Source organism: Vicia villosa, linkage group LG1, assembly GCF_029867415.1.
Source record: "Vicia villosa cultivar HV-30 ecotype Madison, WI linkage group LG1, Vvil1.0, whole genome shotgun sequence".
NCBI classification, from domain to species: domain Eukaryota; kingdom Viridiplantae; phylum Streptophyta; class Magnoliopsida; order Fabales; family Fabaceae; genus Vicia; species Vicia villosa.
In genome coordinates this window covers 7,688,438-7,712,816 of record NC_081180.1, presented here as the reverse complement: position 1 = coordinate 7,712,816, position 24,379 = coordinate 7,688,438, and the positions used below count along the sequence as shown (strand labels likewise).

Genomic DNA, 24,379 nt, shown 5'->3' with positions numbered 1-24,379 from the left:
GTGACAAGAAGTGCACACCTCTTGAATACCTTTGGTCCTTTGAAACAAACTTCAAGTATTCTTTATCAAATTGAAGTGATCGAGTGACAAGAAGTGCACACCTCTTGAATACCTTTGATCCTTTGAACCAAACACTAAACATTCATCTTAAAATTAATCAACAAACTCGTAGTTCGTTCCGAACTACAATCGCTCTGATTCTTCCATTGAAGATATGTAGGCACAAGACTCAAACGTCTTGGCGAGCACAATATTAAAAAATAAAAACCCTTTTCTTTTCTCTCTTATCGATTAATAAACTAAAGAACACAAACATCATTCAAACACTCATTCATAAAACTAACTAAATGGGTCCCATCGAGTACGATGGAGGTGAGGGGTGCTAATACCTTCCCCTTGCTTAACCGACTCCCGAACCCTAATTTGGTTGCGACGACCATCTTATCCGTTTGTTTTTATTCTTGGGTTTTATTCGACATTTTCCCTTTCCTCTTTAGAATAAATAAAGATCGGTGGCGACTCTGTTCTTTTTCGAGTGTGTAGACACTTCGAGTATTTTTTTTAGCGCTACAGAGCTTAATACAAATGCAAATTTAACAGTTATGCGAGTACGTTTAACTGTTATGAAGAAAAATGTCTGATTGAGGTGGATGCAACTGTTGTGAGATCGATTGATGGTATTATAAAGATGTTGAAACATCCTCGACCATCTCTTGATGATGAAATGTAATGTTAGATTTAGGTTAACAAAAATCTATGTAATGTTATATTTTTTTATATATGTTAGATGAAATATTTATGTTAATTTATGTTGTTCTTCTCATTTCTACAATTGCTTCTAGTCTGTGGTTGTAACACCCCAATTCTTTATTTACTGAATCATTTAAATTATTATGATTTAATTTAATTATTATGTGTGATAATTGAATTAATATGGGTGTCAGGGGTGCGTAACCCTGAGATGGGAGTGCGGAGAGTGATTAGAGATTGATAGAGGTGAGTTAGAATTATTAGAGTTTATTTTTAATAATTAAATAATAGTATTCTGATTGAATTATTTAATTAAAATGAGAAAATAGAGTAATAGAAAATAAAGAGCATTAGTAGTGTTGTTATTAAAATAAAATTAAAGATGATAAGGACATTTTGGTGAATAGGGGAATAAGTGAAGGTAATGTTGGAAGTCTCTAATTGAGGGATTAGGCTACTAATAAAAAGGTTAGTAAGGAGTTGTGAGAGGTTTTGATACGTAAAACCAAAAATTGGTGGAAAGAGGAAGAGGCAAGGACTAAGGCATAGGAAGAACATCCATTGAAAGAGCTTTAAAGAATTTTGCTGGAGAAATATAAGGTAAGGGGGAGGGGGGTAAAACCTTCAATGAGGGTTTAGCATGATGGGTAGGATAAATTAGTCCTTAATCTCCAATAGGGATGTTGATTGTGATGAATTTTGTGGTTGTTGTTGAGGAACTTATATCCTCTTAGTATTGTGATTGAGTGATGTTATGTATGTGAAATATATGAAGTATGGTGAATTCATATTTATGTATGTATGTATGTTATTCATTATATGTTATTATATAATTTCTATAATGATGTGAATTCTCACCTCTCTATTGGAATGATGTTTTGTAACTACATCGCTCAGGTATCGAAGATTAGAGCTGGTACTACTATGCTTGGAGCTGGAGAAGCTACTTTATTTATTTTATCATTTTGAATTTTGAGCCGTGCTCTGATCATGTAACACTAGAGAACGTTTTTTATTCATGTTTTTGAAGGATATTTTTTTTTCTATTTTGTTAATCTTAATGAGATTATGTGATGTTTGACTTTTATGCCTAAGCTTTGTATAAAGTAAAGTTTATTATGAGACAATAATTATGTCTGTCCGAATGAAGGTGATTTCGCTGCGAAAATGCATATGTTGAAGTTTATGGAAAAACATGAATTATATTCTAAGTGTTATTGAGCATGACATGTGTTTGTGGTTTTTGAATTATGTGTGACACCCTTGAATTGATATGCATGATATATTACTCTGATTTATGCTATATTTTTTATAGGATTTAGAAGAGTGTTTCACATGTCGAATTGTTCAAGAGAATGAGAACTATGAAGAATGTAAATAACTTAAACTCAATAAATTTCGTGGTGTGTTAAATGCAATTATTTGTTTCGAAATTTGTATTCGACAGTTGTCGAAGTTTATAGTTGTTGAAATATGTTAGACTTATAAGTTGTTTTATGTATTACGTGAGTTAGTTAATTAATTAGAATTTACTTGGTGAGACTAAGCTATAAATAGGGAGGTTTCCCATTATTGTAAATAGAAAGCAGTTGTCGAAGTTTATAGTTGTTGAAATATGTTAGACTTATCAGTTGTTTTATGTATTACGTGAGTTAGTTAGTTAATTAGAATTTACTTGGTGAGACTAAGCTATAAATAGGGAGGTTTCCCATTATTGTAAATAGAAAGCAGTAAGTAATTCAGTTAGAATTGAAAATTAATATAAAAAAAAATCATCTTTTCCTAAAACCCAACATTTTCACCTTTTTTTCTTTTTCTTTTCTCTCAATTATTTTCTCTCATAATCTTTGTGCAGCTGAATCATCTTGCAATCAATGAGTGATTGAAACAGTCGAGTGAAGAGTAAAGAACGAGATGAGTGATCAATCAAAAAAATTAATTTAGATTATCTTCAAGATTGAGGTTAATTCCAACATTCATTGAATTGCAATTCTAACTTTTTGAATTTTCCTTGTCAATCATTTTTGATAAATACCCACGGTGTTTGTGTTAACTTAGCAATGAATAACCTTTGTAATTGTAACATCTATTGCCTTTTATGTTTTAATGCTTTGGATGATAAACTACATCATATGAAAATGGAGGAGGCAAGTTTTTTTTTTTTTTTGGTAAAAAGGAGGAGGCAAGTTAGATGAGAGAAAAAGCAATTAAAAAAAAAACCAGTGTATCTTTTTTTCTATGAATATATAGGTTATTAGAAGCATTCATTCTTGATAAAACATAAGAGGGAAGATTCTAGAAGTTACGATTTTATAACTAACAATACATATTATAAATTTATTACACAACTGAATGATAATTTTGCACTACAAATATACCGAGTAGGCAGTTATAGTTAGTTAGTTAGTGTAACCGCCTTTTCATTTCTACTTTCTTTCTCTTTTAACGAATTTCAACAGAACGTAACCAACAATGGCCACCGCACCTTCATCTTCATCGCCTTCATCGCCGGCCACCGCACCTTCATCGCCTGCCACCGCACCTTCATCGCCTGCCACCGCAACGTCATTGCCTTTCATCGCACCTGCATCACCATCATCACCATCGCCTATCAGCAACGTCATCGCCTTTCATCACCATCGCCTGTCATCGCCGTCATTGCCTTCCACTGCACCTTCATCATCATCGCCGTCATTTCCTGTCTTCACATCTTCATCAACACCACCGTCATCGCCGTCACTTCCTGTCTTCACATCTTCATCAACACCACCGTCATCGCCTGTCACCGCTGGCACCAACACCACTCCACCGCCTTCTTCTTCGGTAGTTCCCGATGCTGTCTCCGCCGTTCAATTCCTCAGTTCATGTCACAGTCACAAGGTACGTCTCCCTAAATCAAGTTTACAATGCGCCGTCGTTTTGTTTCAGTATTATAAACTATGCGCCGTTTCAGTATGTAAAACCTAATACAGTTATATTAGTTTAGTGATAGGCGAAACTGTTGAAAATCGAATGTGATTGTGCTACTTTGTTTTCCGTTTTCTTTTTCTTTTTCTTTCTGCTTTTAATTTCTTGTTCTTTAACTTGTTTGGTATGAAATAGAAAAGAAAGGGAACAACAAGATGGCTGAGAAGTGACGTGAAGAATCCAGAATCTATAGCTGATCATACCTATGGAAAGAGTATGATGGCGCTGATTGCACCAGATGTTCCCGGTCTTGACCGAAACAAGTTAATCCACTTTACTTTTGTCTCCTGAGTCTATTATTGTTAGTCTGTTAATGGTCAGGTTCATCAAAACGTGACATTAGGTTTTCTGAAATTGGTTTATCTGTTAATTGTCAGGTGCATCAAAATGGCTATTATTCACGACACTGCAGAAGGTATGCTGTTTTACTCTGCTAATAATGTTAGTTTAGATGAAGTCAGTCGGGGGAGTAATAATTTAGTGGATTGTAAGTCAATGAAATCTGGAAGAAACCGACTGAATACTAGAGCTAGTTTAAAATTAATATAGATGAGGTATGGTATGGATAAATGGTGACATTGACAGCAAGAGATTCTTACTATGTAGTTCGCATAGTTTTGAGTATGACTCATAGTTACTGAAACTGAAACTCTAATTCATTCAAACGATAAGACGGAACTACAGCTGCCATGTAGTCGGAGAGTAGGCACACTTGGCTGAACTACGTAAACAAATATCGTGCCCATTATTTGCAATTTGCATTTCTATTTTTCTTTTTGTACTAGTTGTTGTTCTAACACATAGAGAGTAGTAACCAGTATACACTCATTCCTCCCGGCCATTTTGCTGTTTATCTGTTACTTTGGTGAGAAATTAACAAATGCCTACCAGATTAGAAATCCACGCGAAAGGTTATGAACTAGGAGATCTTAAGTGAAACTGAATTTGATTAATATTTCTGAGCTTCACAATGCATAACCAATGGCATATATAATGCAGAATCTTTTGGATGCTAATAGTTCTGATTAACCAACTGTAACAGCAACTAACTAAAACTTAGCTACTAATAGTTGGTTATGCCTAGCTTTCCTAGCTAACAGTGGTTAATACAGAAGGCTCTAGAACAGTACAGTGTCCAGTATTTAGCGAGAAAGTCTATGGAAGGTGAATTTACACACTCCTCCTACCAACATAATGTTGAACGTGGATTTGATGCGTTCAGAATTACAAAGATTTTGTTATCCCTATTTTGCTTTTGCTAAAAATACAGTTTTCAGGCTTTCAAATTGGCAGAAGCTTTAACATGAAAGTATCGTGTTACTATCATGTTTCTCATTTATGCTTCCTTCTTGGAGCTATAAATTGACTTGCTTTCTTTGATGCATTGTCTAATAGTACTGATTTCGGACATGACCGGCTATGTGCCTAGAACAATAGTGCGTCAACGAGAACAAACAGCGCTTTATTATATGTGCCGAAAACTTGGAGAGGGAGAAGGATCGAGAGGTGCTTCCTTGCCACTTTGATGATGAGTTTATTAATGGGAGTTGAGAAAACTCACACCTCTTGGTTTTAATTGAATTTTCATACTGAAGGAAATGAAATTACTGAATTGTGGATGGAGTACGAAGCAAATTCTTCTCTAGAAGCGAAATTTGTCAAGGACCTTGACAAGGTTTGTGACTTTTTGCCTATTCTGTCTTTCACTTGTTCACTTCTGAGTTTTACATGGTGGTTTGGATAGAAGGTTTTGGAGGAAAGATAAAATTTTCATTTGTTGAAGAGAGTTACACTGTCTATAAAAAAAATCAATGGATTAAACAATTAACTTTAGATATAAGTTAACATATAATTTTTTTCTTTCCTCATAAATTTATTAAATTAGAGAAATTTATCCTCAATTCAAACATGATCTAAGGGATTTCAACCAAAGGGCCTATCGAGATGGAGGGTGGGCAGGATGTCTTAACAAAGGGCGTTTAATTGGTAACATGCAAAAAATGGTGTGGGGAGGGCCCGACATACCTTAAACCTAATAAGAGTGGCAAAAATTCATGTCCGCGTCTTGTAAATGTCCACGTCCTCCAAAGCCCCCCAAAAAACTGGGCTGGGCGGGCATAGTAGAACAAGTAGCCAGTTTATTGTCAATATTCTACCATAGGTTATTTAATTTGTTTGATAATGATTATACCACATTTTTGTTTGGAGTTAAAGTACCTTGAGTTCTTGCCATGTAAACCGCCAGTTACTCTGGTTCTCTGACAATTTTTAATCCATACAGGTTGAAATGCTACTTCAAGTGCTGGATTCTAAAGGAGATGGTGAGAGGATTCTTTAATTTAATTTTTTTCCTTGCATCTTTTCATTTTATTACGATAGAAATGATACTTCAAGCGCTAGTTTGGAGTTAAAGTACCTCGAGTTCTTGCCTTGTCAAACCATTTGAATTGTTTGTCAATATTTGAACATTAATCATCTTCAAAACTAATTTATATTTTAGTTAGAAACGTATGCAAATGATATTGAAGACAGTTCAAACTTTTGGCAGTTATAAGTAATATTTTGATTACCTTTGTCTTCCATTACTAATAAATCATATTGCAATAGTGACAATGATGATGATGATTAACGACTTTGTCTTACATTATCTTCTAAGCATTGGTAAAACCTAATTAGAACATTTATTAATGTTTTGCATTCTGGTACATAATGCATCCATAGCTTGATGATTTATATTTGTATGATACTTCCCCCTGTCTCAATTATATTCAAAACTACCTAATTTCACATTGATTAAGGGTTTTGATCAACTGCAATAAATTTTTAATGTAAAACATAAACAAAAGTAGTATTATTCTTTAAACAGCCAAACTTGTTCCATAGGAATAAAAAGGATACTGTCATACTGATAAAGAAAATCTATATTACTTGAAGAGTGTTTTAGAAGTGACTTCATTAGATCATGTGAAATTACTTGATATGTTGTGAAATATGTTCTCTTGTGTCTTTGATCAGAGCAATGGGAGGATTTGGATGAATTTTTACGCTCGACTGCTGGTATGATTTTCAACACCGACTTTTATTCTTTTGGCAACTTATAATTGTTTAAAGGTCTGTCTACTTTAACCGAAAATCATTGATTAAAAAGTCATTGGTTGAGATTTCAACAACTTATAGTTTATCATAGACATGTTGGGTATGGGGCAAGTATAAATATAATACTACATCAGCATAATTAACTATCTCACAATAGGGAGCCAGGTACAACCGAGTTTTAGTAGATAGTGCAAATCTGCACTTGAAAGTATGTTTCACTGGTTCTTATGGTGAGAAAGGAGTGTCATTTGACATCTGAATTACTTGATTTGACGATCTATTCACTTAAAATCATATTTTGCAGGGAAGTTTCAAACTGAAATTGGCAAAGCTTGGGCAACAGAGATTGTTTCAAAAAGGAAAAATACCTAAATCCTCTAGTTATTCTGATTGAGTTTATGAATTCTTTTGAGAGGAAAATTTGCGTCTCAATTGGCTATTGTAGCATGGTGTAGGTATCTTGCATTCTTACTGTACAGATAACCAATACAGGAGGTGTGCATGAAGCAACATTTAGTAGATGATTTAGCTGGATTATCTTGTACTAATATACTTTTAACCTTGTCTCATATTCATTAGACCTCCTTGTTTTACTTCCCAATGGAGTAGGTTTTGATAACCTTTGTTGTGTATGCCAATAATTTTGGTCGTATTTTGATCTTAAAACTTTAAAATGATGAATTTCATTAGTTGCATGTTGGTTTATTTTACTTCCAAAGAAGTGAATTTGATAGCTTTTGTTGTGCCTGTGAATATTTTTGGTACTATTTTGACGTTAAATGTTCGATCAACGGTAACAATTATGCAATTTTATTAAAATGGCCCTCTTACTTGGTGGAGCCAAGTTCAATTACAAAACAACCATTGGTCGGAATCAAGATATGCTAATTTTTGTAAATAATAATAATTTCATGAAATGAATAAATTTAGATTAAACAAATATATTTAAAGGACATGGAATATATGATTAATTAGGTGGAAATAAATATATCATATCAATAGTGCCACCATCATTTTTTTTAATTAAAAATGATAAAGAGGATTGAAAGGAGTTAAAAATAAAATAAAAAGACTGAATTCGTGAATTGACTAAATAGGGGATCAAAAATATAATTTAGCTTTGATCGTAAAAGTGTGAATTCGAATTCACACCATCCTATTTATTTATCTTTTAAATTATTAATTGTAAGGTTACAAGTTCAAATCTACCTAATTGATTTTTTTTTTATTCTTTGAAATTTAGATTAATTGACACATCTATGGATCAATCCACTGAATCTTTGCCAAATGTGCATGCAGTATTAACATTTTCTACCATAAAGAATGCTTAAATTTCACCCATACACTTCTTTCTAAGTAACCAAATCAAACATAAGTAAGTAACATTACAGCCGACAAATTTACCAAGATATCAACATTGTCAGCACACAATCATAATCCCTACTAATCAAGATTATCCTTATTAACAGCACATCATCCACTACTATTAATGCTAATCAGCCAAAAATCCTACTCACGTGTCATATATTTTTTTACAAGTCAAACATCCTAACCACCAAACCTCAGTTAGGCACAAACAATGAAACAAGTCAATTTTTTCATCACTTCTCCTTCCTTATATAAAGCTAAAATTGAATTTCAAAAGTCACACATTCCTTAGTTTCTTTCAACATTTCCTTCACTTACAAGTTACAGTACATTGATTCATGATGTGTTTTCTTAAACTTACAATGTCTCTGTTCTTTTTTCTTGTCATTGTTCATTCTCATTCTAGAGTTCTTGTGGAGGAACATATTGATATTGGCCTTGTGAATGATAAAAACTCACTAGTTTCATTCATGTCATGCATTATCTCGGACCCCGAAAACGCGCTAACGAGTTGGAAATCAAACGTCATTCATGTTTGCGATTGGTCTGGTGTAAAATGCAACAATGCAAGTAATAATAGAAGGATCATAGAGCTTGATCTAAATGGAAGATCATTAACAGGAACTTTATCCCTTTCTCTTGCAAACCTCTCTTTCTTGCAAATTCTCGACCTTTCCCGAAATCAATTGAGGGGTCACATTCCAAGAGAATTAGGCTATTTAGTTCATCTTCAAGAACTTAGTTTGTCTTGGAATTTTCTTCAAGGAAACATTCCTTTAGAATTCGGTTCATTACGCGACTTATATTATCTTGACTTGGGAAGCAATCAACTTGAGGGAGCGATTCCTCCATCACTTTTATGTAATGGAACTTCATTGAGTTATATAGACCTCTCTAATAATTCATTAGTGGGAGAGATTCCATTAAACAATAATAAGTGTGTGCTTAAAGAGCTTAAGTTTCTATTACTTTGGTCTAACAAACTTGCAGGACAAGTTCCTTTGGCTCTTTCAAACTCTACCAAGCTTAAATGGCTTGATTTGGAGTCAAACATGTTGAGTGGTGAACTTCCATCTAAGATTATTTGTAACTTTCCACAATTGCAATTTCTCTACTTATCATATAACAATTTTGTTAGCCATGATGGTAACACTAACCTTGAGCCTTTCTTTGCTTCTTTGATGAATTTGTCTAACTTTCAAGAACTCGAATTAGCCGGAAACGGCCTCGGCGGGAAGCTTCCTTGTATTATAGGTAATCTTCCTTCCGGCATGCAACATCTTCACCTACAAGAGAATCTCATACATGGCTCTATACCACCTCAAATTTCCAACCTTGTCAATTTAACTTTGTTGAAGTTGTCTAGTAACCGAATAAACGGAACAATCCCTCGAAGCCTATGCAAGATTGTTAGGCTAGAGAGAATTTACCTGTCGAACAATTATCTATCTGGTGAAATTCCTTCAACTCTAGGCGATATCAAGCATCTTGGACTACTTGATTTGTCGAAAAACAGGCTTTCTGGTTCGATACCTGATAGTTTTTCCAAACTCCCTCAGTTAAGAAGGCTTTTACTCCACGGCAACAACCTTTCCGGAACAATTCCTCCGAGTCTAGGAAAATGTGTGAACTTGGAGATTCTAGACTTGTCTTATAACAAGATCACAGGGATGATTCCTTCAGAAGTTGCAGCATTGAGTAGCTTGAAACTTTACTTGAATCTGTCGAACAACGGGTTACAAGGTCCTTTACCATTAGAACTAACCAAAATGGATATGGTTCTAGCTATTGATGTATCCATGAATAATCTCTCGGGAAGAATTCCACCACAGTTCGAAAATTGCATCGCGTTAGAATATCTTAATCTTTCTGGTAATTCCTTAGAGGGTCCTCTCCCTTATTCTTTAGGACAATTGCCTTATATTCAATCACTTGATGTATCTTCAAATCAATTGAATGGAACAATACCAGAGTCCCTTCAGTTCTGTTCCTATCTCAAAACACTTAACTTCTCTTTCAACAAATTCTCAGGAAATGTTTCAAACAACGGAGCATTTTCGTCTTTAACCGCAGACTCTTTTCTAGGAAACGATAATCTCTGTGGTTCATTTAAAGGCATGAAACAATGTCATAGGAAAAACAGTTACCATTTGGTGCTTTTGTTAGTTCCTATGTTGCTATTTGGCACTCCTATGATATGCATGTGTAAGAGCTCCATGATAATCAAATCAAAAGTGAGAAAACAACAGCGAGCCGTCAGTAACGGATGTGACACGGAGGATGAAGAAGAAGATGAAACAAAAGAGCTCGGGCACCCGAGAATTTCTTATAAACAACTTCGAGAAGTCACTGGAGGGTTCAGTGGTTCAAGCCTCATCGGTTCAGGCCGGTTTGGTTGGGTTTACAAAGGTGTACTCTTAGATAATACAAGAGTAGCAGTTAAGGTATTAGATACAACAACAACAAAAGACGGTGAGATATCGCGGAGCTTTAGAAGGGAATGCAAGATCCTTAAACAGATAAGGCACAGAAATTTAATAAGGATCATTACAATTTGCAGCAAGAAGGAATTTAAGGCTATTGTTCTACCATTGATGCCAAATGGTAGTCTCGAGAGGAACTTATACGATCCAAACAACGAATTAAACACGAGGTTGAGTGTTATTCAAATGGTTAAGATTTGCAGCGATGTAGCTGAGGGAATGTGTTATCTGCATCATTACTCTCCTGTGAAAGTAGTGCATTGTGATCTTAAGCCTAGTAACATACTACTTGATGATGATTTCACAGCATTGGTTTCGGATTTTGGAATTTCGAGGCTTCTAAAAGATGACGATGGAAATAACTCCAGGTGTAACTCGATATCTTTCAGTTCAACAGATGGTTTGTTATGTGGCTCTGTTGGCTATATAGCTCCTGGTATGTACTTTCTGACAACTAATTCAACATTTTTCTGTCATGTTCATAAAAACAACTTATAAAAACTGTTTATAGCTTATATGAAAATATTTGGACTTTATTTTATCATTTTATTTATTTTGTTGGACAAGACAGAATATGGAATGGGAAAACATGCTTCAACTGAGGGTGATGTTTACAGTTACGGAGTAATTCTGTTAGAAATAGTGACCGGTAAACGCCCTACCGACGTCCCCATCCATGAAGGCTCTAGCTTGCATGATTGGGTTAAGAGACAATACACACAGCCACACAAACTTGAAAGCATTGTTGAACAAGCACTTCAAAGATTCTCTCTTTCTTGCGCGTCAAGTCACCACAACAAAATTTGGGAAGATGTTATGTTGGAACTCATTGAGCTAGGGCTACTCTGCACGCAACAGAACCCTTCAACAAGACCGACGATGCTAGATGTAGCACAAGAGACAGGGAAGTTGAAGGATCACCTCAAAAATTCTTTCACGAAAGAAGATAATTTAATTCTTTAATATCGATGATAACTGAATTAGGTATCAACACATATACATACGATAACTTCTGTAAAAATACATTGTCAATTTTGCATGACATTTTCAATCCACTACATCGAATCACACAAAAAGAACTCAAATCACCTGTCAGTATAGTGACTATTGTAAAATACGCAACTATATGAAACCGTATACACTCTTCAGTAACTAACATTCAGTTCATACGATCTATTTTACCTGCCTATACCAAACGAAATCCCTTTTGTGAACAAAGTATAATATGTACACCGAATAATGCTCGGAGTTGATCAGTTGTTTGAGAATCTGAGATGGTCATTCTTTAGAATTCGATCACATCCAAAAGTACAGCATTGCCTGTTCATACAAATTTAAAAATATTTATTTGACAATTGAAGAAAAACGATTCAAGAAACAATAACTAACTTCAATAAGAAAAGGCATAAGCACGTTACCTCGGGAAGAAGAGGTCCTAAAGAAACATCTTCCTTCTTCTTAGGCGGGGCTTTTTCGGTTTTATTACATTTTCTCATCTCTAACTGTATCGAATTGAGTTGATTCTGAATATCCTTCAACAATCTCAAATGCTCTTCTCCGTAGCCATCAAGCCTAATCTCTTCTTGCCTTGTACTAACTCTCTCCTTCTCGAGCCTATCGATTCTCTGATGCAACTTTTGAAACTCGGCTTCAGCATTGGAATCAACGACATCCTTCATATCTTTATGATTTGATTTTTTAATTTCATGACGCGAGCTAAGCATCATACTCTTTAGCTTCTCCATATCGTGTTTAACATGCGATTCAATGATTTCCTCGGACACAGAGTCTGGTTTTATCAATCTGCAATCTACTTCTGAAATCCATTTCTCAAGTCTTCTTTTCCCATGTTCAATCTCTTCCTGCTTTTCACTCGTTTGCGGAACTTCAAACACATCGTGCACGTTAACCGAATAAGAAGGACTAGCAACCGAATCTGCGTCATGTTCAGCGTGGTTTTCCTTATCTGCATTAGTAATAGGTACTCTATATTTGTTGCTAGCATGAGAGAATATCGAACACGATCTCCCTCTTCTACTCCTCAGGTTCGAAAGCTTTTCAACTCCCGATTCCTTACAATCCGATATCCCATTCACTTTCTCATCTAACCTTTGGATTTGATCCCAATACGAATCAAGTGTTCCAAATGTGAAGTCCATAGGTTTTCTCGTTGGCAAATCCATTTTCGGCGAAATAATGACTTCTTGCTCCTTGCCTTCAACTGTATTAGGAATCATATCTGAAACAGGAAGTGGAGTTGGCGATCGATCTCTCTTTCGGTTAGCTCGCAAATTATTCTTAGACGGAATCGGTGGCAACGAACTAAGCCTTCTTATAGCACTACTCTGACCATTTTCTGGATCATTTCGATTCAACAAAAGATCTTCCGGAAATTCAAACTCACTCGCATTAAAATCAGCACCTAATGTCAAAAGCTTATGCTTATAAGCCAAAACCTGAAACTCAAGAGAAGCAATCTCCATTTCCTTCTGATACATCAACTCCTCGAAAACCTCCAACGTCGCCTCCGCGTGGCCTATCTTCTCCTCCGACATTCTCTTATAATGACTCGCCTCCATCTTCACCGCAGCCTTTTCGCCTTGCAATCTTAATATCATATCCATCGCTTCACTCGCCGCAGTCGCGGACGCTTCCCTTTCCTCATCCAATTCAGCATACAGCTTCTGCAATAGCTGCTGCTGCGCTCGAAGCGTGTCCTTCATCGCCGTTACATCACTCTCAGACATAATTCTTCCTATTTTCCACCACCTTCTTCGCTGCTATAGGAAGCGTGTGCTTCCTATTAACAATCACTTATTCCTGAACAAACAATATATAAATGACTTTAAGCTAACCATATAACAAGATAAAATCGATTTAGCAGATCCAAATCTATAATCTCAATAACAAAAGTGATTGTTTTGTTACTAACCTACCTTCTAACGAAAAACTGAATCGTATACAAAATGAATCGATCGAGTAGGATCTCTTATTAACGTAAAACCGAAAAGGAAAAAAACGCGTTTGAAAAAAGTTGGTAAGTAGTTTTTAGCTTTTGATTGATTCACGTAAAAAGAGCGACAAAGTACCTAACGTAGAAAATAAAAAATCGCTTATGTAACAAGAAATGTGATGAAAAACGAAATCTACGTTAACAGAATGAATGAAAATTTTATTACCTTACGAAGTGTTGTTGTGTTGTGTTGTTAGGGAGAGTGAGTTTCGTTTTTGGGAGTTATGGAAAACGACAAAAGCATGGTTTTTCTGTTATGATTGGTGTTCATGGTTTTGATTTTTCTTGCTCAGGCGATGGTGTTTTGTTTGTGGGGTCCATGTTTTGTCTTGTTTCCCGCAAATGTTGCTTGCTACTCGCTGGTGGTGTAACCGTGAAAGTGTGTATAACCCTTTCTTTTCGACTTTTTTTCTTTTATTTGTTTATTATTATTATTATTATTATTATTATTATTATTATTATTATTATTATTATTATTATTATTATTATTACAGTATTATTTTTTGGTTGTGTTTTTTGTGATTGGGAAAATCGTTTGTTTTTGTGATTGGGAAAATGGTTTGTTTTTGTTTGTTCTGGAATTATTATTTATGGTCGGTGAGATGAAAGGCATGTTATGATATTTTGTGAAACGGTTATAAAGTGGTGGCCGACCTCATTATAAATATGGCAAGTCAACTACAACACGCGCATGCAATGAATCTTTCATACCGTTTGTTTGCTGGCTAGATTTAAAATTTTAAAAAATTGATAAATAATGATAATGGTCAAAGGAAAAAAAAACTTGGGCAAGTTATTTGTGAACCTACCACGAGTCCACGAGTATTTGCCCCTATCTTTATTATAGAATTTTTTTTTTTAAATAATTAACATTTATTTTGTTTATATAGAATATCATATATAGTATTTATATGATATGGTCAAGATGTAGTATATATTATTTTTAATAATTATAATAGGGATCAAAGATGTAGTCATAATGAATGTGAGGTAATATAGAAACCATGTGCATTTATAGGTTTATTTTCTATATAAAAAAAGAGATTTTTATTTTATTTTATTTTTTTATGGAGAGTGCAAAAGTTCATGCATAACAATCTAGAAAAAAAAATCCAAATAACCATGTTTAATAATTTATTTACACCAAAAACCATCTTTTCGGAAAAATTACCGGTATGACCAGGTTTCAGAGGTGGCGTTCACATAGGAGCCACCTCAGGTGGCGCCAATGGCCAAAAGTCCCTAACCTATGCGCCACCCAGGGTGGCATCAATGTTGATTTTAGGGTTTTTAGCCACCTAGGGTGGCGCCTATGTACATGTATATATTTTTTTTTTATTTTTTTTTGTTTTTTTTTTAATTGTTTATATACTAATTTTTTTTTAAATTTTTTTATTTATTAAACAACTCAATTTAACATAAATAAATAAATTATTATTTTTTTTATTTATTAAGAAAATTGTTTTTAACAAAAATAAATAAATTATTATTATTTTTATTTATTAATAAAACTGTTTTTATTTTAAAGTATTAAAAAAATATATATTAATTTGCAACAGATAAAATCAGTGAATCAGCTAACTCGAGCGTCCACGGAAAAAAGTAGTTCATTCATTAATTAAAAGGTACATAGAAAATAACCAACAGAAAAAGATAAAGTAAAACATCTAAGAAATCACCACGGTTAAAACAATGTCATTAGGTCCATGCATCATTTGAATGACATCAATGTCGTATTCCACGTTATCCCAGAAAGTTATCGTTGCTCCAGTCACATCATCAGCCCTTGTTTTAAGCCTCTTGATGCTTCTTATCTGTTCGCCGGCCTCGTACTCCCCCTCTAAAAATCTCAGGAGAGTCCTCTTGAGCTGCTCGACGGAAGAGATATTCCAAAACATAACCGGCATGGGAGGTTTGACGGCGGAGAATATGACATGTCCGTTCCTTCTGCGATACTCCGGTTCAGGTTCGGCACGCCATGTTGATCTTCGGGGCGGCAACTCTGTTGTCCGGTGACATCCATCTGGCCTAATGGTTGTCCGGCGAGGCATGGTTGTGTTTGTGTGATTGTTTGGTATTTGGAGTTTGTGTATCTGTGTGTAAACTCAACCATAGGAGCCCCTAATTTATAATAGTAGTTTGTAGAAAAAATTAATGATGTTGCGTACTGTTTACAAGCACGCCTAACATGTATGATAAATGTAGACACACTGATCAATGACTGACTTGATGGGACTAGACGAAAGCATGCGTATTTGACTGACTGTCCAAAATAAAGAGTGGCAGTATGGGCCATGAAGACAATTTCACAACGAGACAAAGACATAACTAGTTGATTTAATAAAGGATAATACAAATACATAACCAATAGAAATAGAAATACAAATACAAATACAAATACAAATACGAATACTAATACAAATACAAAAACATTGTCAATAAAAATACAGATACAAAATACAAATGACATACAACTAATTGTTGGTGGAATTTGATCCACGGTTAGGACAGGTATTTTTATTGTGCCCGACTTCACGACATATGCTACACTTTCGTACCATTTTCTCATGATCCATCTCGGTTGTGATCCGGGTGCTGTTCGGGCGACCTCTTTTCTTTCTCCGCATGTTATCATTATGCCAAACCACGTCCCCTTCATACGTAGGCCAATAATCCTCCTTTGCCATCACTTGAAATGAGTTGTTGTACACCCCGAGCAAGGTTTCTGCCTTGTAAATGGGAGATAAAAGTGCTAACGGATCTTGATGCGCATACGAACATGCTGCAATTACATGAGAGCATGGCATCCGAAAGGCTTGAAACTTTCCACAATCGCACCACCCTTCATCTATAAGAACCCTGTATTGTTGTCTCGGAAGGCCCTCGTTATGGTCAATCGTTTCTTTAACACTGAAGGTCCGGTTGAATCGATCGAAAGATGTCACAATGTGGCTGTTGGCTTTGGCAGATTGCTCTTTCATGAATTTGACGCATGTTTCGCTCCATAATTGTCCGGATTCTATAACTGCATTCCAACGCTCGCCTCTTTTTGCGAAAAGAGAAGCCATCCTATAGTATGTTGCTTCCACCAAGGCAGTAATCGGAAGGTGTCTGATGCCCTTAAACACCCCGTTCATAGACTCCACAAGATTCGTAGTCATGTGCCCCCACCGCTTCCCGTTGTCGTATGATCTGGTCCATTTCTCTCTAGCAAGACTGTCAACCCATCTGCCTGCATCTAGATTTGCCGCTACAATTTCTTGGCGATAATAATGGAACGTCGGTTGAGTCAACGCATATCCGGCATTGACAAGAGTCTTCCGAAGAGCCCTGTCCTTTATCTCCCGCATGAAATTTTGTGCAATGTGTCGAATACAGTAAACATGCGTTGATGTAGGGTTTTGCCACCCGTTTGCTGGATTGTTGTACGCACTCTCGATGGCAGCATGTCTGTCTGAAATCAAGCAAAGTCCAGGTTGGGGGGCAACGTGTGTCCGAAGATTTCTGAGAAAGAAACCCCAGCCTCCAGCAGTTTCTCCTTCCACAAGAGCGAAAGCAACAGGAAAGATGTTACTATTTCCGTCTTGAGCCACAGCCATCAACATGGTGCCTTTATATTTTCCGTACAACCAAGTACCATCTATTTGAAGAATTGGTTTGCAATATGAAAATCCTTGTACACATGGGCGGAAAGCCCAGAAGAGCCTGTGGAATATGACATTTCCTTGAAGTGATGTTCCGTCTGGAGATTGCGCCGGAAGGGTCTCTAAAATAGTAACAGTCCCAGGAGCATACATTTGAAGCGCATATAAGAAATGTGGGAGTCGTTTATACGAATCCTCCCAATTTCCATACACAACTTCGATCGCCTTGGTCTTCGCCAGCCACGCCTTTCTATAAGACGGAGTGTAGTTGTACGTTGCAACGATATGAGAGATTATTGTTTTCACCTTTAACGATGGATCTTTTTCAACTAGAGGCAGGATTTCTTGACAAATGATGTCATAACTGAGCTTACGGTGATCTTGTGAAACGTTTGTGTTAACACATGTGTGATCTTGGGAAATATATCCTATAACCCATGAGTCACTTCTCTTCCTGTATGATGCATGCAACCTGAATCCACAATCAGTGTTACTACAGTAAATTTTGTACCTTTCGACATTGGCGCGATCAACTCTAAAATCAACATTGTTTGCCATATGAAATCTTTTTATCGCCATGATACATGCCTCCTTAGAACGAAATTTGTCTCCTACTTTTAACCGTTGATCTGTTTGGGTGTATGGGTCATAGAAAATATCAGTCGATGGTTCGTCATCCCCATCAAAATTCAGGTTCCTCATGTGCACTGGAGGCATATGCACTTGATCTCGTGGTACAACAACTTCCGGTTCATCCTCACTTTCCTCGTTTACCAGGTCATCAACTTCTATTTCCGGTGCTTCTTCTTCTTCATCCACAACGTCGACCTCTGCTTGCTCGTCTCCAAGTGCATCAATGACCTGTGACTCAACCATCTGTGTGGGTTGAACTTCAGGTAGAGTAACATACAGTTCTATGCATTCGTAACCAGAATACTCATGATTGGCAAACATATTCTGCATGTCTTCATCGTCTTTGATCTCAACTTGGATAAACTTGACCGGGTTGTCCCCACGAAGAAATCGATATTGGTAAAAAATCTGGGATACACCACCCATTGCAAGCTTCGTCTCTAATCTCCCTTTGAAGTAACTGAAATTTGCTTTTCTGCTTAAACAAAATCGTTTAACCTCAGTGTTTCTAAACAGAAAACCAACTTCTTCGTTGTCATAGGTCTCGCCAAAAATATGAGCGTTGATAATGTATTGTGGAGGGGCCATTGTTGAGTGGGTAGAGAGTTTTATTTCAAATATGTAATCAGATGTGTAATGTGTTGTGTTAGTTTACACGTTATAGGTTTCCTTTATGTAGACGAACATTGAGTGATGACAATTATGAAGGCGAAAACTATACAATCACATGCGTACTGAGTTGATTTGATGAATAAATGACACTGCTGCACACCAGACTGTTTCACAATTGATTTGAGGTGTGCATGACAGTGCTGAACTGTTGCACAGTCGACTTGACCAGACACAACCATACTGTACAATCACATGCGAATAAAGTTGACGGAAAATGAATGCCTGAGTTGATTTGAGGTGTGCTTGACACTGGTGAACTACAGTCGACTTGACCAGACACAACCATACTGAACAGTGTACACTGTACAATCACATGCGAAGACTGTATGCTAATTATTTTCGGTGACACAGAAAACCCTAACCAAACCCTAACCCTAAATTTTCAAAAAAAAAACATAGAAAACCCTAACCAAACCCTAACCCTAAATTTTCAAAAAAAAAAAATATCAGTAGCATGTAGGCGCCACCTGGGGTGGCGCATTAGACCAATTTTTCCCAGCATGGCGCCACCTGGGGTGGCGCATTAGTGTTCTTTCTTTTTTTTTTTGTTTTTTTTTGCCCTAATTTTGTCTAGTGGTCCCCACTGCCAAAACCCTAATCTGATCCGCCAGCATGTGATTTACCTGCATCGAAATACTGTATGCATGCATGCCTAGACAATTCAGCACCGAACACGGGATGCAGGCCTAGTCTATTCTGCCAGAAACAATTAATGCATGCATGCTTAGACAAAGTCAGCACAAAACACGGGAATGCATGGTCATTTCAACACAGAATGCATGTGAACCCATCTTTATCACTTTGATATCTGTATCACATGCATGCTCACCACTTGGCCCTCATGCACTTAACATCAGCAACCACCAACCCTCTATAAATACTCTCATATACTTGCTTTCTTTTCACCAACATATATTCTTCTTCTTCAAAAAACCACTTTGCATTTTCAATCCGCAGAAAACTTAAAGAGTTCTTGAAAATGGCTCAACAACTTCTTACCATGGGTGAAACACACAGAGGAACTAGAGCGAATTTGGCGACCTTTGTAAGTTTATACTTATTTGTTTCTAAACATCTATGCGTATATGATATCCAGTTTAATCGATTTATTTGTGGTTCTTAGGCTGTTGACCGATTCCGTACACGTTCTCACGCTTACGTTGAACCCGACGAGAGGATTATTCCGAATCTCCAAGCATGTGGCTTCGGACATATCATAAAAGTTAACAACAACACCATAGACAGAAAATTCATCCTTGCCTTACAAGAGCGATGGAGGCCTGAAACCCACACGTTTCATCTTCCAATAGGTGAGTGTACTATTACTCTAGAGGATGTTTATATGTTACTTGGTCTGCCCATTGATGGCAAGGCTGTTAATGGATCTGTTCAACATGCTAATTCAATGTGTGAGAGAGTGTTGGGAAGAGATCTAGTTGTGCCTACTCAAGGTTCAAGAGGCCAGGGTATCAGTCTGGTCTCCCTTAGAGATTACTATGATGAACTCGTCTTGATGGACAACTTTACTGAGGAGCATGTTTGGTTAATGACTAAGGTTTATATAATGTTGATGTTTGGTAAACTTTTATTCCCGGAGTCGACAGGTAACACTGTCAACTTTTTCTATTTAAGTAAATTTGACAGTATTAGCAAGATTAGGAAATATAGTTGGGGGTCCGCCGTTTTGGCGATGTTATACCAGTCTCTTTGTAAGAACGCGGTTGCCGAGAAGTGCACCTTCTATGGATGTGCGTTCCTCCTACAAGTATGGGGTTGGTGGAGAATGCCGACGCTGTCCCCGGTAGGCAGGAACAACTACACGTTCCCTTATGCAACAAGGTACGTCTTTTTCTCTTTTTCAACGCTATTCCTTGAATGCTAACTATCTTTTTCATAAAAATCTGAAATAACATTTTTGCTCTTTTTTTTTTAGGTTCTGTGGTCCTAAATTGGATTACAGTAAGAATCCGAGGGGGAGTGTTGTTTTATATCGGGACCTAATTGATCACCTCCGAGCTGAAGATGTATTATCCCTAAACTTTTATATGATCATATAGATGTATTACAATTCATCATGCTTTTTAATAATATGTTATTTTTTCTCCCACGCAGTTTAATTGGAGACCATACTTGTTGCTGGACCATGAGCCAAACGAGAGTGACCGGGAAGTTTGGACTGCAGTAGTACCGATAATAAGGTTCAACATCATTGAGATGCACCAATCTGACCGTGTGAGACTGCAGTTTGGCATGCATCAACCAATCCCGGACCCCCCCACTGATTTGGGTCGCTGGCATATTAAAAGAGTTAACAATCAATGGGACCACGCAGATTATCGTACATTCGCACCTGAATTTTGTGAGATGTGGAGGCAGCGTCGCAGCCGTCTGTTACAATTCCCTGTAGCCCAACTCCCCATGTTTCCAACCGCGAGATACCTTGCTTGGTATAGAACAGTCACAACCCCCGATATGTATGTGTCAGACCCCTACTACCTACACGACCCCCGCCAACAACAACACGCACAACAACCACCCCAACAATACGCACAACAACCACCCCAACAATACGCACAACAACCACCCCAACAACCACCCCAAGAACCACCCCAACAACGACAACAACGCCAACAACGCCGACAACGCCAAACATCCGAGCAACCTGACCATGAGGAATTTCAAACAACACCAACAACGCCCTACCAAAGTCAACCCTTCCAACAACAATCATGGGGCTTCACCCAACAACTCCGTGACGCCGAACAATCCACTAGGCTACCCGTCCAACAACAATCGTGGGGCTTCACCCAACAACACTATGACGCCGGCCCCTCCTCCTCCACTAGGCAACCCATCCAGCAACAATCATGGGCCTTCACCCAACAACACGGCGACGCCGGCCCCTCCAGCTACAATAGGCAACCCAGCCCCGACATGGGTCTAGATGACAATTACGACCCAAACGAGCAAATGACCACTCAATCGTCACAGTACCAACAACATGGATACCCCACACCCCAATTTCCACAACACCAACAATATGGGTACACCACACCCCAGCAAACAATGCCATTTTTTCAAGGTCAATCAAGCGCTGGGTTTTACCGACCATGTGACGCAACTCCACCGCCAAGACAAATCTTTGAGGGCATGGGGACCCGACTATTTGACAGCAACATACAAGAATACATGTCCAATGAGCGCATGGAGGGGCTAATCCGAGGACCGCCTACCCAGACACAACAAGAACAACCAAGGAATAGGGGGGGTCGTGGAGAAGTCGGTCGTCGAGATCCTTCCAACCGGATTCGAGTAGTTCCAGATTGCGGAACTGGCGGTGAGAGGGGTCATGGTCCGGCGCCGGGTCGGAGGGGTCATGGTCGGAGGGGTCGTGAATAGCATAATATCCATGTTTTATTATTTATCTTATTTGTACCGTATTTGTAATGTTTGAACTGTATGACCGTATTTCTAAGTTTGTTTCTGCATTTCTTGTACTTGTAATGTTTGGAATAAATGACATGTGGTGTTTCATTATTTATTTAATTGTTAAAACAATTTTATTAATAAATAAAAAAACTAAAATATAACTTATTTATTTTATTTATTTATGTTAAAAACCATTTTATTAATAAATAAAAAAAATTAAAAAAAAATAGTATATAAACAACAAAAAAAAAAAACAAAAAAAAATTAAAAAAAAATAGTATATAAACAACAAAAAAAAACAAAAAAAAAATAAAAAAAAAAGGGAAATGGGAGTAGGCGCCACCCTAGGTGGCTAAAAACCCTAAAATCAACATTGATGCCACCCTGGGTGGCGCATATGTTAGGGACTTTTGGCCATTGGCGCCACCTGAGGTGGCTCCTATGTGGACGCCACCTCTGAAACCTGGTCATACCGGTAATTTTTCCGAAAAGATGGTTTTTGGTGTAAATAAATTATTAAACACGGTTATTTGAATTTTTTTTTCTAACAATCTATAATAATAAATAAATGTAATTTTTAAGAAAATTGATTTTGCCATTTAAAAAGGAACAATGACGCAATTTGTTGTCTGTTTGTCTGTTATTTCTGTATAATCTTGATTTTAAACTAAGTAATATTAATATGGAATTTTTCTCAATTTTTTTTTAATTTTGATAATCTATTTTAGTAGATCTACATTTTCCTAATTTAAATTTAAATCATTTTGATTTTTTTATATACTTGTATTTAAAATTGATGACATATTAATTTTTAGATGATATTTCACTTTAAAATGTGTTAAATGATCATATATGAAATTCTGTTCTCGGGGACGGACAAATATTGGATACGATGTCTGAGACAATGTGTACAACCAAGTTATAACAATTTAACTTATACAAGATGATGAAGCAGAAAAACAATAAAAAACACAATAATTGTTAACCTAGATAAGTGCAAATCACGCCTACATTTGGGGCATCCAACCCAAGAAAGGAAATTCATTATCAATGGTATTAATACAATTAGTCTTACATGAACACACAGTGTTCACAGCCTCTTTCTAATACTACCCAATAGCTTTCTATTTAGAACTCCCCCTAAATATGAGAACCCCTCTCACTTTCTCTCAATCACTAACCCTAGTGGTCAACTTCAATAAACAACTTAGAGAATGTTGAATTATAGCTCAACTAAACAAACCAACAACTATGCTTTATGATATGAATGCAGGTGCTAGCGTGTGTCACAAGTAATACAAACAAAAGACTCAAATAAAACTCTAACATAAAGATCTTCAATCCTAGCGCTCACCATCTCAAGAGAGATTTGAGTCTCCTTAAATAGCAATGCAATTATGAGATTTTATCCTTTGGATATCAGTTGTGTTCTTGTTTAAAATTGTAGAAGATATAGTTGGATTCTATTTTTATTTGTTCCATAAAAGCCTGTTGAAGCGGTAGAGGGCATGCAACAAAAGATTTGGAAATATTTATCTGGGAATTATCGTGTCCACAGAGATGGTCTTTAGAATGCCTTTCAACGATTTCTATTGTTTCGAGCTTGTGTTTGAATGAATTTAAATATGAAAACGGAAAAGTAAATATTAACACAAAAATAATACATTCTTTGGAAAGAGAATAACTTATCTGGTTTGAATCTAAACTACTCCTCACAAAATTAGATTTATCACTCCGCATTACTCAATCTACAATACTCATCAATATCACCACATATCTCTCACATCAATGCCCATTTCTGCAACACCGACGAGAGTTCAACCATATTTTTCTTTCGATGATGTCTCAACCGATCGAACAACACAGAGACATTAAACTTAGATATTATGTGGATGTTAAACTCAATCCTATCTCTAGAATCTAAAGCTAACAGATATCCCCCTAATCAAGATTCATGATGTCTATTTCTACAACAACACAAATCCAAAGCATTTAAGCAAAAAGATCAAGGAAACACCAATTAAGATTTGTAAAGCAAACTTTATTCAACTAGTACAAAGAGTAACAAACATCCATGGGTTTAGAGTAATTTACATACAAACTCAACAAAAGATAAATACAAAGAGAAGAGAAGAATAAGAACCAAACATTTCTTGGTTTGTCAACACCAATCGATGAGAATTTCGACCTCCGATCATCAAGATGCAAGCTCCATAGTTGTTTTCTAAGCTAATCTATCCAAAAAATGAAGGTTGATGGAGTTGGGAACAAATACCCCAAAACCATAACCTAAAAATTTGTTTTTGGCCCCTTTTAACGAGTTG

The 24,379-nt window shown here is 36.5% G+C and overlaps 6 protein-coding genes across 8 annotated transcripts; 4 read left to right on the top strand and 2 right to left on the bottom strand.

Moving 5' to 3' along the window:
• Positions 1-3,222: 3,222 nt before the first annotated feature.
• Positions 3,223-4,266, top strand: LOC131643587 (uncharacterized). The gene is made up of 3 exons (XM_058913879.1): positions 3,223-3,630; positions 3,853-3,980; positions 4,095-4,266. Exons 1-3 carry the CDS (start codon positions 3,223-3,225, stop codon positions 4,264-4,266), a joined length of 708 nt encoding a protein of 235 aa, XP_058769862.1.
• Positions 4,267-5,079: 813 nt separating this feature from the next.
• Positions 5,080-7,337, top strand: LOC131600397 (uncharacterized). The gene is made up of 5 exons (XM_058872565.1): positions 5,080-5,223; positions 5,313-5,392; positions 5,999-6,038; positions 6,733-6,774; positions 7,118-7,337. The coding sequence occupies exons 1-5, from the start codon at positions 5,097-5,099 to the stop codon at positions 7,183-7,185; spliced, it is 357 nt and encodes a 118-aa protein (XP_058728548.1). The 5' UTR covers positions 5,080-5,096; the 3' UTR covers positions 7,186-7,337.
• A 1,189-nt stretch (positions 7,338-8,526) lies between these two features.
• LOC131627725 (putative leucine-rich repeat receptor-like serine/threonine-protein kinase At2g24130) lies at positions 8,527-11,627 on the top strand. The gene is given in 1 exon segment (XM_058898582.1): positions 8,527-11,627. A coding segment is annotated over 1 exon segment (3,084 nt). The 5' UTR covers positions 8,527-8,543.
• On the bottom strand, positions 11,604-14,025 carry LOC131627731 (myosin-binding protein 7-like). 3 transcript variants are annotated; one of them, XM_058898589.1, is made up of 3 exons: positions 13,844-14,025; positions 12,083-13,484; positions 11,604-11,984 (listed from the first exon to the last, which is right to left on the bottom strand). In XM_058898589.1, the coding sequence occupies exons 2-3, from the start codon at positions 13,409-13,411 to the stop codon at positions 11,961-11,963; spliced, it is 1,353 nt and encodes a 450-aa protein (XP_058754572.1). In that variant the 5' UTR covers positions 13,412-13,484; positions 13,844-14,025; the 3' UTR covers positions 11,604-11,960. The 3 variants fall into 3 exon arrangements, with proteins under 3 accessions (XP_058754572.1, XP_058754583.1, XP_058754576.1); XM_058898600.1 differs by lacking the exon at positions 13,844-14,025 and adding an exon at positions 13,597-13,805; XM_058898593.1 differs by lacking the exon at positions 13,844-14,025 and having other exon boundaries at positions 12,083-13,585.
• Positions 13,468-18,542, bottom strand: LOC131643505 (uncharacterized). Its single transcript, XM_058913779.1, has 2 exons — positions 17,315-18,542; positions 13,468-13,484 (listed from the first exon to the last, which is right to left on the bottom strand). The coding sequence occupies exons 1-2, from the start codon at positions 18,540-18,542 to the stop codon at positions 13,468-13,470; spliced, it is 1,245 nt and encodes a 414-aa protein (XP_058769762.1).
• LOC131643424 (protein MAIN-LIKE 2-like) lies at positions 16,958-20,683 on the top strand. Its single transcript, XM_058913669.1, has 3 exons — positions 16,958-19,671; positions 19,750-20,465; positions 20,560-20,683. The coding sequence occupies exons 1-3, from the start codon at positions 19,606-19,608 to the stop codon at positions 20,681-20,683; spliced, it is 906 nt and encodes a 301-aa protein (XP_058769652.1). The 5' UTR covers positions 16,958-19,605.
• The last annotated feature ends 3,696 nt before the right edge of the window (positions 20,684-24,379 follow it).

Coding starts and splice junctions, on each gene's coding strand:
- LOC131643587 (XM_058913879.1), top strand. CDS start 3,223: ATGGCCACCGCACCTTCATCTTCATCGCCTTCATCGCCGGCCACCGCA. Junction 3,631..3,852: donor GTTCATGTCACAGTCACAAG/GTACGTCTCCCT, acceptor GGTATGAAATAG/AAAAGAAAGGGAACAACAAG. Junction 3,981..4,094: donor CCCGGTCTTGACCGAAACAA/GTTAATCCACTT, acceptor GTTAATTGTCAG/GTGCATCAAAATGGCTATTA.
- LOC131600397 (XM_058872565.1), top strand. CDS start 5,097: ATGCATTGTCTAATAGTACTGATTTCGGACATGACCGGCTATGTGCCT. Junction 5,224..5,312: donor AGAGGGAGAAGGATCGAGAG/GTGCTTCCTTGC, acceptor TTCATACTGAAG/GAAATGAAATTACTGAATTG. Junction 6,775..7,117: donor ATTTTTACGCTCGACTGCTG/GTATGATTTTCA, acceptor CATATTTTGCAG/GGAAGTTTCAAACTGAAATT.
- LOC131627731 (XM_058898589.1), bottom strand. CDS start 13,411: ATGTCTGAGAGTGATGTAACGGCGATGAAGGACACGCTTCGAGCGCAG. Junction 11,985..12,082: donor TAGGACCTCTTCTTCCCGAG/GTAACGTGCTTA, acceptor TTGTATGAACAG/GCAATGCTGTACTTTTGGAT.
- LOC131643505 (XM_058913779.1), bottom strand. CDS start 18,542: ATGGCCCCTCCACAATACATTATCAACGCTCATATTTTTGGCGAGACC.
- LOC131643424 (XM_058913669.1), top strand. CDS start 19,606: ATGGCTCAACAACTTCTTACCATGGGTGAAACACACAGAGGAACTAGA. Junction 19,672..19,749: donor GAGCGAATTTGGCGACCTTT/GTAAGTTTATAC, acceptor TGTGGTTCTTAG/GCTGTTGACCGATTCCGTAC. Junction 20,466..20,559: donor ACGTTCCCTTATGCAACAAG/GTACGTCTTTTT, acceptor TTTTTTTTTTAG/GTTCTGTGGTCCTAAATTGG.